This window comes from Cyprinodon tularosa, unplaced genomic scaffold (assembly GCF_016077235.1).
Source record: "Cyprinodon tularosa strain WSP-4 unplaced genomic scaffold, ASM1607723v1 ctg38, whole genome shotgun sequence".
NCBI classification, from domain to species: Eukaryota; Metazoa; Chordata; class Actinopteri; order Cyprinodontiformes; family Cyprinodontidae; genus Cyprinodon; species Cyprinodon tularosa.
In genome coordinates this window covers 19507-37110 of record NW_024039096.1, presented here as the reverse complement: position 1 = coordinate 37110, position 17604 = coordinate 19507, and the positions used below count along the sequence as shown (strand labels likewise).

Here is a 17604-nt window from a genome sequence, read left to right as displayed (position 1 = left end):
TGTTTTATAAAGAGCAATGAAAATGTATTTTTATAAAGTAACAACCTCTGTCCTAAATGCTAAAGAACATATTTGTAGTTTTCTACATTAACAATTCATCATTCATAACAACCTTATTATAATTTAGATTATTTTCTGTTTCTGCACAACATTGAATCTGAAATACTGCTTCGATGCAACAAAGAAAAAACACAAAGCCTGAAGTATTAGTTCAGTTTCAACATGCATAATTATCACTTAAGATGTAGGTTTGTTGTCTGATAATGAATGTGAAAGTTTTACCTAAAAAACAGTCCGCATGTGAAGGTATAGATTTATTGATTAAAACCCCAAAGGACCCATCTTTTTTCTCTAATTAGAAACCATAAACAGTGGAGAGAAGCCAAGTTAAAGGAGGTGTTGTAGAAACTACAGGAAGAAGCCGATATCTACGTTTTATTAAGTCCCCTGCCTCTGCTCTGAGCGCTTTTATCTCCGTTTCTCGTATTCTATCCCTTTTTTATCTGCTTTGTCTCCTCATGAATTCATTACACTCTTCATCCATCTATGTAAGGTGATCTACAGGGGATGAGTGTAAAGGAAATAGCCACAGGGCAGCAAGTCAGGTACATTACCATCCATCAACAGAATTTAGTGCTGCAGGACATGTTCTCCATCAGAGGAAGACAGGCAGGAACAGGTCCATACCATAATCACAAGGATCTGACTCCAAAGAAAAAACTATCTAAAATAAACATTATCCAACGCCAGGAGCCCGGCTTCTCTATCCAATTATCACTTAATCACAACAATTTTGTCACATCTGCAGTTTTATAAAAAAAAAAGGTCCAATTAATCGGAATGACAATTTTGGTTCTAATGAGTTTAACGGTGAACCATTAGTATTCATTTCCTGGTCTCATTTAGATTCACAAAAGCTATTTCCAGGCTTAACTATTTAATCAGCAATAGACCTAATAACCAAACAAAATTTTCAAATGCTGTCTGACTCCACTAAGAGGTTTTCTACCTTGAACATCAGTTTATTTCTATTTAGTGTAAATCCTCAGCAGAGTGTGATAAACAGAATCAGACAAAGAAAAAACTCAACATAACCTACTTTACTCTGCCAAACAAAAAGCTAAACATAAGGTACGACACTCACGCCGTCTGTTTCTGATGTATCTGTTCTGATGACAAAGATCCTGTTCAATTCTTGTTTTTCTTCTAAAACTATCATCAGAGCTCTAAAAGGGTTTCCAAGGAAACTGGAAGAGGAAAAAGATCCAAAGCAAGACAGATCCTCCATAATAGTCAACAGTCAGCATGAGGTACTTTTCCAAATATTCACCCTGTATTTCACAAGAAACCCACCCAGAGTGTTCCAGGGAAGCTCACCCTACAAAAAAAAGTTTTCCAGCTTTTATTGTCATTACACTGTCAGAAGTACAAAGCGACAAAATGAACTCTCTGCATTCAACCCGTTCCCTTAGGCAGCTAGGGGTGGGTATTGGCAAAGAAGTCACAATTCGAATCACGATTCACATGCCACGATGCGATTCATTCATGATGCATCATGATACTTGAAATATTGCGATGCATTGTGATATTTTCACTTGAAATGTGATGGAGCCGCGGGGCGAATTTTCTTAGTGTCCTCCATGTTTTATTTCATATGACTCGTCGCAGTATCCCACGGCCGGAAATGCTTGTGACACAAAGCGGCGGGCATCAACACATCCACAGCGACATCTGCTGGACTGGAAGTTGTATTACACTTGGTTTGGCTGATGTGCGCCAACCATTAATGTATTTTATTTGTTCATTTTTTTTTATTTTTTATAATCGATTCTTGCCTTTAAGAATCGATGCAGTAGATCACAAAAATTAGAATCGCGATGCATCGTCATGACGATTATTTTGCACACCCTTATAGGCAGCAGTGGGCTGCCGATGAGCGGCGCCCGGGGAACAGTGTGGGGTGATTTATACTCAGAAACCGGGTCGTTTGCATGTGTCGCAGTGAATGCAAATGTGCCCCCGAGTGTCTGCAGACACTCTGCTGCACTTCTCCAAAATTGTAGGTGACTGAAGACAGGAGGCCTCTGATTGGTCAAATCTACATCTGCTCTACACTACGTATATTTCCTGTTTGGTACCTTACTGGCTTGTTTTGTTTGTACCACCGCCATTGTGGAAATCGTGAAGTTGTACCAGCTAGAAGAGCGAGGTTGGGACCATTTTTCCACTTGGATCCCCAATCTTTTTCGGCCTTGTGTCCCTCCGTTGTCGCACTAACTTGCCCCCACTTCCTCACTGCCTCGGCCGTATCTAGACCCACAGCTGGTTCGTGATCGTCCCTCTTGCGTTGTGGCATGGAATAACACAGCGCAGACCACACTTCAAAATTGTGCATACATCAAAAATATCTGCAACAAGCTCACTGCGACACACTGCTGCTGGAGTATAACCAGCCCTTAAGGGTCTGTTGCTCAGGGACCCAGAGTGGCAGCCTGTGGGAGTGGGGCTCGAATTCAGAACCTTGTGATTCCAAGAGCAATGCCCTAACCACTAGGTTACACTCCCCTAAGATAAAGATCCTACACATTCCAACCTCTGTTATGGTAGGACAGGAAAACCTACCAGACGGCTAGTTAGTAAGTAGATGGCGCCTGCTTTTCATGGAAACTTCTGGACCGTAATATTAAACAATTTCCTGCACCTTCAAAGAGTTAGCCCTAAAAATATTTTATCTTTCAAATTATCCTCCTCAAAGCATAATGAATACATAAACCTTCAATCTAGCCTTGTTGTTCACACAGCTTTTATCTCTTTTAAATTCTTTAGTTTCATTTAGTTTGTACGATCTGTTTATGAATAACCGTGCCATTGCCAGTTTTATTAAAGAAAATTGTCCTATACGACATCCCTCCTAACCATCACTAAATGTAAAAAAACTCAATAAGAGGTTTTAATGAATGGCTTCAATTACAACTTTTATATCTAAATTATTTTAGTACTTTTTAAATCAGGAGAAAAACGCTTACTATCAACAACCATGAAAACCTGAACAGCTCTTTTAAAAAGCGACCGCTCTGCTTCATGGATGTCACAAGGACATCATTTGAAAGGCAGGTTTGCCCAGATTAACCTTTCTGCTTATGTAATGATTACGGAAGCTGGTAGTCCAAAGCAGAAGAAAGATCACTAATTAGTTTATTTTAATATAATGAAGGAGACTTGCGGCTGTTTATGCCGCAAAACTGACAGCACCAGAGATAGTGGTACGTTTGGTGAGAACACAAGGCTCTGGAAATGGCTTCTGCAAAGGAAGGATTCAATTGTTAGGCCTGCTGCATGCAGCTACGTCTGTAGTGAGTCATTTCAAAATAACAATAAATAATAACAGATTTTTCAAAATAACAGTTAATTAAATTTATATCAATAATTACATTGCAGTTTAGGATTTTTTGGAGCAAAAAACTTTAACAAAAAAAAACCAAACAAAAAAACAAGTGAAAGCACGGGCTTACGGGAGTCCGATTATTACACATACATGAGCAACATTAGACATCAGCTGATGCTCTCTGTGCTCTGTAACCATGACTACACCGTCTCCTGGGAAGTTGGCATGACAACAACGGAAAGACAGCAGTGAGACAGGAGGGGGGGTTCTGGATTAGATGGGGAGCTTAGAAAGAAGAGGTTGATGGGAGATAGGAAATAATAATAATAATAATAAAGGGGAACATGATAAGATGTTGTAAAGATACAACAATAACTGCTGATTTGTTGGGGATCATTCTTCTTTACTATATGTTTAATCTCATCCAACAGGTTTTCACAGGAATATTAATGATTAAGCAGACAGCTGTTGGTTACTTACATCCTTATTACCCTCTTTTAGCACAGAAATGTCTCCACTTTGCCCCTCAGGAGCAGCAGTAAATACTCGCTGCAGGGCAGCCAAGGGGATACTGTGCTGTTGGCCTATCAGTGCTAATCAACAACCAGCTAACTGCTTTCCCCTTTATTTGACCTTTTCTGATCGATAGCTCAACGCCGAGCTGCAGCAGCTCCCAGCCTACATCTCTATCTAATATTCTTACTGGCACACCTTTCCAGTCTGTCCCTCATCAGCACTTTTTCACCTTGACCGACTCCCTTACCCCTACAGCTCGACTTTTATTGCTATGGAGGATGTTGGGGTGCTTTGTTTACACAAAGGCAATGATGTAGCAACTTGATTCAAGGGATTTAAATGTCACCGCTTTATAGGAGTCATCTGTGAGCCATTTAGAGGACAAACGGTTCCAATTTCTAACCAGTTCCATGAACTATCTGTTATATACATTTAACTGTTATTCTGTCTGAACAAAGAGGATGAACAAAACCAAAAGAATATTCTTGTTCTCTATGTTTTAAGTTTGAAGTAAGGATCTATATTTTCAGAATGTTGCACAGAAATGTAAATTTCATTATAAGAAAAGCCTCTCTCTTCACGTTTGCAGTTTTTAAGACTCAACTGTTGATGACCCCATTTGTTCGTCCAAATCTCTGAGATCTGGGTTTTAACTCTGACTTGATAATAAATATAAATACATAATAAATATTGTGGGTTTGCATATCCTAACATTTAAATCTCAATTTGTTTATTTTCTCTTGGTTTTATGAGAATTGTGTACCCGTTTATGTAATGTAAAGGATAACTGAGGATCTTTCATGATTCTTGTGAACTAAAATGGACAAAAAGTTAGTTAGTTCTTGGGATAGATTCAAAGGAAACATTTCTGTGTTGGATTGAAAGAAATGTCAGAATTTCAGTCTGAGTTGATGTTCTTCCTGTTTGTTCAACTTTAACTTGCTGCGGCAGCTTAAAGTTTTCTTTTGAGTAACTTCAGAAAGACTAACAGACTGATTCTAATGATGCCTTCAACATTTGAACTGATTAAAGTATTTTTTTTTTTATTGTAGCACTGGAAAAGTTGCTGCTAGAGTAGTCACAGCTTTCTGGAGCTAAAACTGATGCTCTGACATGATACACAGAAAGACTGGAAGTTAAACTCATTAGGTGGTTTAAAATGACACTGGAACCAGTAGCCGTCCATCACATCCCACCACTGCCTGCTTTAAAAGGAAGAGCCAGTCCTGCTTGGCTTGAATGGACCTTTATTGCTGAAGTATGTATTAAGAAAAGTGTACTGCTGGCAGGAATTTGAACTTTGACTTATTTTACTGAAAGTATTTATTAATTAACAACAACTAAAACAAACATTCAATAATGAAGCGCTCCGGCTTAAAAGAGATATTTTAGTTTTGGTTTTCAGAATAAATTGATCTGCTGGTTGGTGTTTGTTTTTTCTTTTGCTTTTTTATTTCTGTAGACTTTGCAAGTAAAAAATGTAGACTCAGGTCAAACCTTTCTGAATATTTTCTGCTTGTATGTTGTCACTCAGGCCATGTCAGTAATAGTACGCCTTCTGCATGTAGGCCGAGTTCAGAGTCTCTATTTGTGACAGTTTGTTCCTGAATGAACAATAACCAAAAACCTTGTTAACTCCTGCGTCTCGTCATTTCTGACACCATCTGTCTGAACTCAATCCCAGCATCCTTCCTCCAGATACGCTGATAAAGGAATCGGGTTTCCACTTTCCAGCTCTGTAATTCCTTCTTGTCATTTTGTCAGACTGAACAGTGTGGTGTCTCTTCACAGCTGTCAGGACATAACGTCCTCATATCACTTATTCCAGCAGGCGACGGGGGTCTGCCTCCGCCCCACAGAATAAGGTCTAACATATTTCCTCTCTGCAGCAATTTTCTTGCCGACCTCCAGGTCAGTGTTGAAGAAAAAAAAAAGGTACAAGAAGCATTTATGTCACAGCAGAGGATAAAACTTGTGCTTTTCTTTTCTTCTTTCCACCAAGTAAACATCAACTACCAGTAAAGCTGAAGGTTGCTCTTTTAGATTGTACTTTGAGCAAAAACGTATCTTTTTAAATGTCAAGTATTTGAATCAGGGATGAGATCTCGAGATCAAGACCAATATTGACCTCTTTTTTGTCCCCCAGTATTGGGTTTGGAATCTAATCTTTATGGCTTTGCGTTGTTTTGTTGAGACTCAATAAACTTGTATCAAGGCCTGTTAGAGACTATGGTTTTGTTAATGAAAATATGATTTAAAAAAAAAGTAAGTCCCTTTGATCTTCACCTGCTGAATGCCGCCATCTCACACTAAATGATGACCATGAAATCTTACAGTGAGAATATTTACATGACCATAGTATTTGGTTCTTTGATTTATACTGTTTTTAATCAATTGCTTTTAAAAAGGAAACTATTGCACCATTTACACGACCCCTGTGAAACCGATCCGTGCCGAGTTTTAGACCGAGCTTTGTTCCTGAAGACCATTTACACATAACGCTTGCACGGTTCCTTGCCTCCTATCGGTGGTTCATGATACTACAGCTCTCAGTGCTGGAATTACGCAACCAAAAATGGCAGTACCCATAACATTCAGGAACTTGTATGCCTTGATGGCGTCCTCCATCCAAATTTCAAAGAGAGCCTCGGTCTCGGCATCATCCCAGGTCGCACCACTCTCTTTTGATGCCATGTATTGTTAATATGCTGAGAAGAAGTTCTTGTTGTGAACAGGTGAGGAGATCTGTGAAATGTAAAGCTGGACATGCTGGAAAACCCACGAAATGAGTCAGCTGACTATAATAAGGAGATAAGGCGGTCTGCTCATGCACTCTTTGGTATCAGATATCCGAGCCACAGATGAAACGTGCCGAGCTCTACTGTACTAGATTTAGCACGGTTTGGTTGTTTCTGGCACAGTCCCGTTCAGTTGCGTTCCATTTACACTCAACGGTTATCTAGGTTACCGTGCTCTGACCGCTCTTAAAAGGGTAGTGTAAAATGAAGCTATTGTGGTATAGACCAAGCTTAAGAGTGTGTATACTTGTATATGCAAAACTCACTGAACCAACAGATAAGGGGAATAAAGAGGATAATCTCAGGAAGCCAAAAACATAAGTTCAGGCTTAACCTTCACTGTTTTTAAGGGCATAATATAAGTTACATAAAATAATCCTTTGTCCCAACGTTGTAGCCACAAATGTGACTACTGGCCGTTTTTCACTGTTTTCAATTTCCAAATGGCTATGTGATTTTAATTTTTTAAGATTAAGATTTTTTTAAAGATTGCTAGTACATATACATATATACATATATATATATATATACATATATACATATATATATATATATATATATATAAATATATATAAATATATGTCAATACATAATACAAATATATAAATAAATACATAAACATAAATAAACTCAAAAAAGTATAAAAAATTTACTAAATGATAATTATGTAAAAAAAAGTATTGATTTTAAATTATACAAAGGTCCTGAAAAAAAAAAAAAAAAAATCTCTGAAAAGGTGGAGTTAAATGTATTTATCTGACTTTGATTCTTTATTGTATGACAATCAGCCATAACATATGGGAGTAAAAAAGCTGTTATGATTAGACTCAGCTGGAGCCAAATTAAAAATAAGTCTTATCAAAACTAGCAAGATAGTAAGATAACTTTTTTTCTGTCTTCTGTCTTTTTTTATCCATGTGTTGCTGATCTTAATCTACTGATAAACTCTTATTCCTTTAACTGCTGCTTCGTGGAGCCTAGCATCCAACCTCATCCCTTTGATAAACAACAGAGACCCAGAGCAGGGACAAGTGGAGGAGCACAGCAGGGCACATGTGCTGCTTATCCAATATGTAAATATCCCATGACATCAGAGTTTTCAACGCTGCCAAAGAGACTGCAGTGGTCTAGATCGATTACGTTTCTAATCACAATACTTTAGATTTACCTTACCCATATGATTAAATTACGCTTTTTTAAAATATATCTATATATAAGTAAAGTATTCTGGGAAATTAAATAGCAAAGCATTTATTTTGGGGGCAAAAAGAGGAACTGATCTGGCAGTTTCAGGGCTGACAGATCATTCCTGCCATGCTATCTGCAACTGGATATTTTTACTCAAGCTTCTTAAATGGCACGGTATCATTTAGCACTCATAGTGGCAAGAAATAGCTAATATAAGGTAAAATATCTTCTAAAGTTATTAGTGATGATTAAGAATCCACGCCAAAACCTGAAAAATGACGTATGGAAACCCTCCATCTAATACGTTAGAGATGTGCACAGCTGGTAGAGACGTACACTGAAAGACTTGCAGCTGTAAATGCAGCAAACAGGTTCTACAAAGGACTGACTCAGGGGGATGAATGGTATGCCGCACTTGTTAAGTTTAACATAGAAAATAACTGTAAAGTTTATATCTTCTTTCTACTTTATTATATAAAATGTTCATATAAATACTCCTAATAAAACTGGAAATATTTCCCTTTAAAAGATTTGTATCTTCAGCAAGTGTAAAAGAAATGCAAGCAAGGTCATCTCTAACCGCCAGCATTACTGAGCTGTTTCTGCAAAGCTCTTTGTTTACTACCCTTTGTGTGCTTTAAAAATAGGCTGTTAACCAGGAGGGGTATCATACGTTGTAGAGGGGGGTGCTCTTCATTGGTTTGTACTGCTTCATGGGGTCCATCTTATACAGGTGTCGGTCAGTGATGAGCAGAGCCCGGTCCTCCGCCTTGTGAAAACGGTTGATCTGGGAAACACAAAGCTCCTCGTTAGTCATCCCCCGGAGATACGCATGTTATGAGCTGGCAAACAGGCTAACCACTAAACCCTGGAGGGAAATGATGCTCTCCAGAAGAAGGTTTTATAGCCGTGCAAACATGCTGCGAGTAAACGTGGTGAGCAGAGGGCCAATGATTTTTAACATCCTTATACCTTTCTCACGTTGCAGGAGAACAAAACTCTCATGAACTTGTCTTTTCGCTGCAGTTCGCTGGAAATGAGTGTGAAGGACGACGCCGTGTCGGGGCTGTCACGCTTCTGTCAAACACAAAAAAATCAGAGAGAAAGAAAAACGTTTAGAAGCTAATCTTAGAGCTCACATTAGGGCAGAGTTTAGATCAGGTTGGTGTAAAGCAGCTTCCAAGATAAAAAAAAAACTGACTGGACTATATTTCCAAGTTTGAAGACGTTTCAAAATATCAGAAATAGCATCGACTTTATAGAGTGGACAATAAACAAAGCCTTGTTTGGCTTAGAAAACATGCAATGTAAACTGAAAGAAGGGGTCCTTCCCACTATCATTGCAACTCCCACCCCCTTACAGGGAAACAGAAAACCTTGCCGGTTCAGCCAGGCCAACAATTCCCTCTAACGACGCCCCTTTCAGAGACTATTACCCCATTTACACTACCCTTGAAAAACCGGTCCGAGCTCAGTAACTGAGATAACTTATCGTGTGTAAATGGAAAGCAAACTGAACTGAACCGAGCTAGACACAACCGGACCGCGCTAACGGCAGACCAGTTCCAGAGGTGGGCTCGGCTCGGTTTTTCCCTGGCTCGGTTCTCTGATAACAAGAGCGCATGAGCAGAACGCGTCATCTCCGTCTGGCTGCACATCCCGATTCACACTCCGTTCCAGTAGTTGGCGGTAATGCCCCTTCGGAAAAAGAAGAAGAAGAACAACTTCTTCTTCAACTATAAACAACAATCGAAATCTTCTCCACGCAACATTTTAAATAATAACACCGAAGTACAGCAATAATAATCAAGCATAACTTTCTGAATATGACGGGCTCCGCCATTTTGATTTGCTTAATTCCCTCCTCCTTCGTCTTCTTCTGCTTGTGTGTTATGGCGGTTGGCAAACTTTTGGTGCTTTACCGCCACCAACTGCTTGGTTTCCTCCTTCAATACCGGCAGTAATACCGCAGATCGTCACTAGGAGGCGAGGAGTCGAGGAACCGAGATAGCGTGATGTGTAAACGGTCGTCAGAACCGAGCTCGGCCTGGTAAACTGATCCGAGCTCGTACCGGTCTCGGCATGGATCGGTTTTTCAAGGATTGTGTAAATGGGGTAAAAGACAGGTATCAGGTATCACAGGCAAACAAAGAACCCAAACAACCCCCATTTTTAAGGGCCGGACCCGTTTGTTCGGTTCAATTTGCATGTTTTCTAAGCCAAAACAAGGCTTAGTTTTTTTTGGTCCGCTTCGAACTCAACGCTATTATTGTTTTTTAACTTTTTTTGGAATGACTATGACCTGGATGACTGAAAATCTTCAGCAGCAACAACAAAACATAAATGTATTTTAATGTAATTTTATGTAAAAGACCAAAATAAAGTGGTTTATAGATAAGATCTCGATTCTCCTCCTCATACTCACCACGTAGTTTCCCTCCCAGGCTCTCTGTAAGCCCAAGTCAGCCCTCTGTCCCTTCAGGGCCTCCAGAGTGGCTATCTTGGCTCTGAGCTGCAGAGTCTCCTCCGGAGAGAGGCTTTTAATATTGGTCCATGCCCACCACCTGAAGGAAACATCCAGAAGTATCCATAAAGAGCCGAAACATCAGAGAAAGAAAGAGTCTCTCCTTTAAGGCCCCTGCTCAAAGCCTTCATGCTGCAGATGGGTTAGCAGACCCCAGCTGTGCTTCACTGTTTTATTCACTCACAAATCCTGACAGCCAACAGAATTCTCCAGGAGGGCTATCTTCTAACTGTGGCCACCTTTAGGGTGAAGAAAAAAAAACTACTTAAAAAAGGATGAAAGGCAGAGATGAGTCTTTGATGGCGAAATAAAAATCGATGCCCAGCTTGAGCCTGAAGCCAGAGGAAATGTGTAAGCTGCTTGGAAACGGACACAACTGGTTGTTAGTAACACTCTGGGCGAAGTGTTGTTTACCGGGAGATTTCCTTGAAAAAAACAAAACAAATAAAGCCTTCAGAATCATCTCTAAAATGATCATGGCCTCTCTTTTATTCTGTGAGTAATTAGAGATTATAATTTAAGCTTTATTTGAATACTGTAGTAGCTTCAGGTAAATGTAAGCCACCTAGCAATAAAGGAACTTGAAGATGTCTCAGATTGGAGTTTCATCATGAGGTCTGCTGCAGACTAACAGCGATAAAGTGCAGATCCAAGGTGTGAGCCTTTATGAGGCATAGATAAATCAGCTGGTGTGCAAAAAAAGCATTTTCAGAAAACTACCTTCTCCCTAAACCTGAGTTAATTGCATTGTCTTACCCATCCTCTGTGAGGTCACAAAATAACCTTACAATCACTGTTGCAAAGAGGATCACTTCAAATTCAGGAGTCTGGGGGACAAGCACTAATACAAAACAAGTCTAGTACGTGACTAAAACCCAACTGGACCAATACTGCATTCATTTTGCTTTGCAGCACAATAAAGTAAAGAATCATAATTTCAAAGTATTGGACCTGATTTTTTAACGAGACATATTAGTTGGCCAGCTTTGGTAAAACTATGGATAGGAAACAGTGCTTATTGTTCCGACACTCTGTAGCTGCTCTGGATGGATACCTGTTGTAGATGTTCTTCACCGCTTCTTCAAACTTGCGCAGAACTTTGGGAGGAGTTGGCCACTTCACATGTTTACCGTGGTCCTTCATGGAGCGCACATTTTTAAAGCGACGGTTGATCTCGCGGATGTAGGACTTGACCTTATAGCGTCGATAGGCCCGCAGGATGATGGCGGCAGCACGCATCCGCCGGTATCGCTTTCTAGCGAGAGTGCCCCTCCAAACCTGAATACACAAGAATCATATGGAATAAGAAAAAGGGGGGGAAAAAGCATTAGTTTTTTCCCTCTTTTTTAGGTTATGGTCCTGTCTGAAGTTTATTAACTGTCTTTGGGTTATGGTGATGGAAGCAAAATAAAATTAAAGAAAAGAAAATGTAATTGAGAGCAAATCAGATTATTGAATTGTGTATCCAGCTGAATTCCAGATATACATTAGATAAAAAAAAACACAAAACAACAGAATCTTAAAAAAACAGTTAGACCTAGGAAATCACAAAACTATGTAAAAATTTATTTTCTAAAATGAAAAAATAGAATCTTCATGTTTTATAACATAAAAACCACCTCGGAATGAGGCCAGGATAAAAACAAAAAAAAGACACTCACTATGTGGTGAAATTGTCTCCAGCCACTTGGGTGGACCATCAAAATCTATACACTCCATGTTTTAATAACTCTGAATTTGGCTAACCAAAAATGCCAAAATTGTTAGGAGCTATATATATATATATATATATATATATATATATATATATATATATATATATATATATATATATACAGTTGTGGTCAAAAGTGTACCTACACTTGTAAAAAATCATAATGTTATGGCTGTCTTGAGTCTTCAATAAGTTCTACAACTCTTAATTTTCTGTGATAGAGTGATCGGAACACATACATGTTTGTCACAAAAAACAGTCATAAAATTTGGTTCTTTCATAAATTTATTATGGGTCTGCTGAAAATGTCACCAAATCTGCTGGGTCAAAAATATACATACAGCAACAAAATTTGTCAACTTTGGTGATGGAGCGAGTTGTGTCAATCAAATTAGCTTCATGTCATGGCCTCTTCACTTCTTCTAAGTGATTCTGATTGACTACAGCTGTTGACTTCTCATGAGCCCATTTAAATAGGGCTCATTTGACCCAGTGATTAGACTCAGCTACAAAAGCTACAATGGGAAAGTCAAAGGAACTCAGTGTGGATCTGAAAAAGCGAATTATTGACTTGAACAAGTGAGGGAAGTCACTTGGAGCCATTTCAAAGCAGCTACAGGTCCCAAGAGCAACTGTGCAGACAATTATACGCAAGTATAAAGTGCATGGAACAGTTGTGTCACTGCCACGATCAGGAAGAAAACGCAAGCTATCACATGCTGCTGAGAGGAGATTGGTCAGGATGGTCAAGAGTCAACCAAGAATCACCAAGAAGCAGGTCTGCAAGGATTTGGAAGCTGATGGAACACAGGTGTCAGTCTCCACAGTCAAGCGTGTTTTACATCGGCATGGACTGAGAGGCTGCCGTGCAAGAAAGAAGCCCTTGCTCCAGAAAAGGCACCTTAAGACTCGGCTGAAGTTTGCTGCTGATCACATGGACAAAGATAAAACCTTCTGGAGGAAAGTTCTCTGGTCAGACGAAACAAAAATTGAGCTGTTTGGCCACAACACCCAGCAATATGTTTGGAGGAGAAAAGGTGTGGCCTTTAATCCCAGGAACATCATGCCTACTGTCAAGCATGGTGGTGGTAGTATTATGCTCTGGGGATGTTTTGCTGCCAGTGGAACTGGTTCTTTGCAGAAAGTAAATGGGATAATGAAGAAGGAGGATTACCTCCAAATTCTGCAGGAAAACTTAAAACCATCAGCCCGAAGGTTGGGTCTTGGGCGCAGTTGGGTGTTCCAACAAGACAATGACCCAAAACACACATCAAAAGTGGTAAAGGAATGGCTAAACCAGGCTAGATTTAAGGTTTTAGAATGGCCTTCCCAAAGTCCTGACTTAAACCCCATTGAGAACATGTGGACAGTGCTAAAGAAACAGGTTCATGCAAGAAAACCATCACATTTAGCTGAACTGCACCAATTCTGTCAAGAAGAGTGGTCAAACATTCGACCTGAAGCTTGCCAGGACCTTGTGGATGGCTACCAAAAGCGCCTAGTTGCCGTGAAAATGGCCAAGGGACATGTAACCAAATACTAATGTTGCTGTATGTATATTTTTGACCCTGCAGATTTGGTGACATTTTCAGCAGACCCATAATAAATTTATGAAAGAACCAAACTTTATGACTGTTTTTTGTGACAAACATGTATGTGTTCCAATCACTCTATCACAGAAAAATAAGAGTTGTAGAACTTATTGAAGACTCAAGACAGCCATAACGTTATGATTTTTTACAAGTGTAGGTACACTTTTGACCACAACTGTATATGGTATGCTCACAAAATAAAAGTAGTAAACGTTAAGCATGAATTTAATATAAACAGATTTGAGTTAAAACTGAAATTCAGCTTTTATCCTGCTAAAATGAAAGCTAAGTAAAGTGTACAATGTATTTATAGATTTCAGAACTTTGACCAAATATTTACTTCTGACAGTAGTATTTTTCAAGTCATTGAACAGTGCACGCCATTTGTATTTACTGCTGTTAAAAAAACCCCACCAAGAGCAAAATGGATCATTCATGCAAGTTAAAGTAGCTTTGTAACGGCTCTACCTTTTATCAACACATCCTACTCATTTTATACAATACTCTAACACCTCAATCAAAGAGAAGCATCAAGGTTACCCATTAGAACAAGCATAGATGAACAGATAGATACACCGACTTTACTTTCTTCCACACGCCAAACAAACGTTCAAGTATCAAAAAAATGAATAAGCAAATTGAGAATATGAACAAAAACCTGTACAGACATAAATGGGTGTCATACTCTCAGACATAATAAAGACAAACAGAAAAACAAAGATTTCTATAAATAAATACAGGCTGAGTGGCTATCATATACTCTATAACGTCAATAATAGATGCTGGTGGGATCCGGGGGAACCATAACTCCTAATCCAACCACTTTAAAATAAGCACCATATGCTCTGCTTTCAACACTATTCTCCAATTCTGACACAAACAGAAAATCCGCTGTTAATGTGTCCCCTAAATAATCCCTAGAAGCCACTAATCCGCTGACAGGACCCTCAACATGACCATTTAAAAGCAATATGGCACTGAAGGCTCGCTTCTGAATATCCTTTCAGTGTGATGCACTATAATCACAGATCATGAATATTTAATCCTTCACACTGAGGGGGAGGCGGCTGCTGGAGACAAGGGTTTCTTGTATTTGCATATTGAAACTGTGGAGGAGGCAGTTTTCACCTGATGAGAGCCGCATTGCAACAGCGTGCAGAGAACAAGCTAGATCACTGAGGACACAGATGAATCGATCAATGCTGCTGCAAATAAAAGTGATACATTTCTCCTTCTCAGTGGAAAATAGTCATGTTGGAATCAAAAAGATTGAACGCAGCTGCACAAAGGGCATACCCAGACAAATATGGAATAAATAACAGGAAAAGCCAGACTCATCCAATCAAAAAGACAAATTACTTTCTGAGAATTTGTATTTTCAGGCTTTTAGAACTGTTCAATCATGTAATCTAACATAAACTGTGATCAGGCTTGTCTGTGTAGAGAATATCCACCTAAAACAGGCGTTTAAATCATTTACCAGAATTTTCCGCATATTTAAATTTAAAGACTGCTTAAATAATATGTCATTCTGGTAGGAAATAGAAGATTGCATAACACATTCCAATGAATAAAAAGCAAAGCGAGGTTACAGTTGTTTCTACTCTAATTCTGACCGTAGACCCTGTGCTGCTGTAAATCTGGCTTTACAATCTTTAGATAAAGGTGCGGGGTCAAAACCTCATAAAATGTATTGCTGCAGGGATTAAAGGACTCTACATTAAGGTCAAGATGTCAAATGTTTTATGCTCAACAGAAGAAGAATTTTTAATCACAGCCAGGATGACGATAGAAAGAAATGATTTAATGTTTACATTTTATGTGGATATTTCTAAAACAGCCTTGAGAACCCATTTAACTTTGGAACATTGCAGCACATGGAAGTTTTGCCATGAAAGTGGTATTTTAAAGTACCGTAAATCCTCTAATATTGGCCTGTATTCCATTAGCAGCCGGATCTCTAATAATGGCCTGTCTGGCTGTCGACGGAGGTAAATACTGGCCGGATTCTTATACAGGCCGGAGCTATAATTAGAACCAACAATGTTTCTGGGCAGTCCTCAACAACTTGTGATAGTAACATACAAGTACTACAGGGGGGCAATGTTTGCTAACGAATCCAAGCCATTAGCATGGGAAGTCAAATACTTAGCGCAGACACTGCTGCAGACAGGAGTTCGGCTTGTTTTGTTTTTATGACCGAAATTGCGGAAAACAACTTGTGAAGTTGGACCAGCTAGAAGAGCGAGGACCCTTTTCCCACCTGGATCTCCTCTCTTTTTCGCCGTCATGTCCCTCTGTTATCTGACTACTCGCCCCCACGTCCTCGGCCGTATCTAGACCCACAGTGTATAGCAGAGACCCCGCTTCAATATTGAGCATAAATCAAAAATTTCTGCGTCAAGCTCACTGCAACACACTGCTGCAGGAGTATAACCAGCCACACAATCGTTCTGATCTGAGAGACAAATGTGATTACCGGTAGGTCTGGTGGTTGAATCGCAGCTGCTGGAAGATGTCTGAATAATGTTCTGTATACCGTTATGGTAACTGTGTTTTTTCAATAAATGAACCTAGTATTTTATAGGTTCAAAGAGACACAAAATCTTGTTTTTATTCATTCAACTGGTATTCTGTTTTGATCAAATAGAAACAGAGACATGGCTCTAATTCTGGCCGCCTTCCAATAATGGCCTGGACCAAGATGTACCTGAGTGAAATAAAGGCCCTGTCATATATTAGAGGATTTACGGTATATCTTCCGAAATGGCGAAAAAAAGCAAAGGTAGGAGTTAGAGCCAACCATCTGAAGTTAAAACAGACATGCTTTTATTATTTTTGGAGTGCAACAACAGAAAAGGAGTAGATGAATAAATTAAACTAAAAGTATATGAAGGGAAAAATAAAGCAATAAACACCAAAATAATGTAAAAATGCCAAGAACGCTCATGTAGCAGCAGCTAAAGGTTTTCCACTTATACAGTGTCAGTTAACGAGTGGTGCAGGCGGTCAAAGCTAAACAATCTTACATTCATCCAAATTTATTCAGGTCGCAATTAAGCATTTATACATCCTTATTCCTACATATGGACACTCCTTATATTTACATGTAAACAGATGATAATTTCTGCAATTTATTTTGTTAACATAAACAACACAAACTAAATTTGCTGTGTTGAACTTAGGATCCTCTCTTAGCCATGGTCTTTTCTGTCTCTTCTTTATAACAGAAAAAAGTACACTAACAATATTTCTTTCTTAGAACGAAACTGTGATCCTAAAATGATGGTGTTTTTTGTACTTCCACTCCTACAGCCGAGGAAAAAATATTGTTCATTCTTCACCCAAATCCAAATATGTTGCAAATATGTTGAACATCTAGGTTTTATTATGAAAGCTGTAGTTTCTGTTTATGGGCAAAAAAGGTGAACTAATGTTGGTAAGCACTAAAAAGAGAAACCGGTATTGAATGCAAAGCTTTTAAATCATAGATGGACTTCGAAGAAGGGCTGCATAAACGATCATATCAATATCACATTATAGCGTTATCGAAAGAACAATTTAGGGTCAGATATGTTTTATTGCCATTTTCAATTGTTCTGTATAGATCTTTTTTGACTAATGACATTTAAAGCTTGTCTGGCTATAGCCTAAATTGCGTGGGGTTGGCTACTCCAGTATATCACCGAATACAGTAATTGATTAAGGCATGGTACTTCGGTAATCAAGTCCATCAAAATATGAGATTAAAGGTCCCCACACTGACAGAAACTTGTCAGAACCTCGTGATAGAATTTGCCTACAGTTTAATGTAAAAGTCGATCCACCTGTATATAAGCCATCCTGACAGTACATATGACACCTCAAATCTCTGTGCTACTCCCTTG

General features: G+C 39.0%; 1 protein-coding gene across 1 annotated transcript in view; it reads right to left on the bottom strand.

The window, feature by feature from the left end:
- LOC119791049 (unconventional myosin-Id-like) overlaps positions 1–17604 on the bottom strand; it is a gene marked incomplete at its 5' end in the record, with an annotated part of 66303 nt that overhangs the window by 36523 nt on the left and 12176 nt on the right. Inside the window, 4 exons of the mRNA XM_038296885.1 lie at positions 8561–8674; positions 8860–8964; positions 10313–10451; positions 11466–11689. Coding sequence (XP_038152813.1) covers positions 8561–8674; positions 8860–8964; positions 10313–10451; positions 11466–11689 — 582 coding nt within the window. The remainder of the gene's footprint in view (positions 1–8560; positions 8675–8859; positions 8965–10312; positions 10452–11465; positions 11690–17604) is intronic.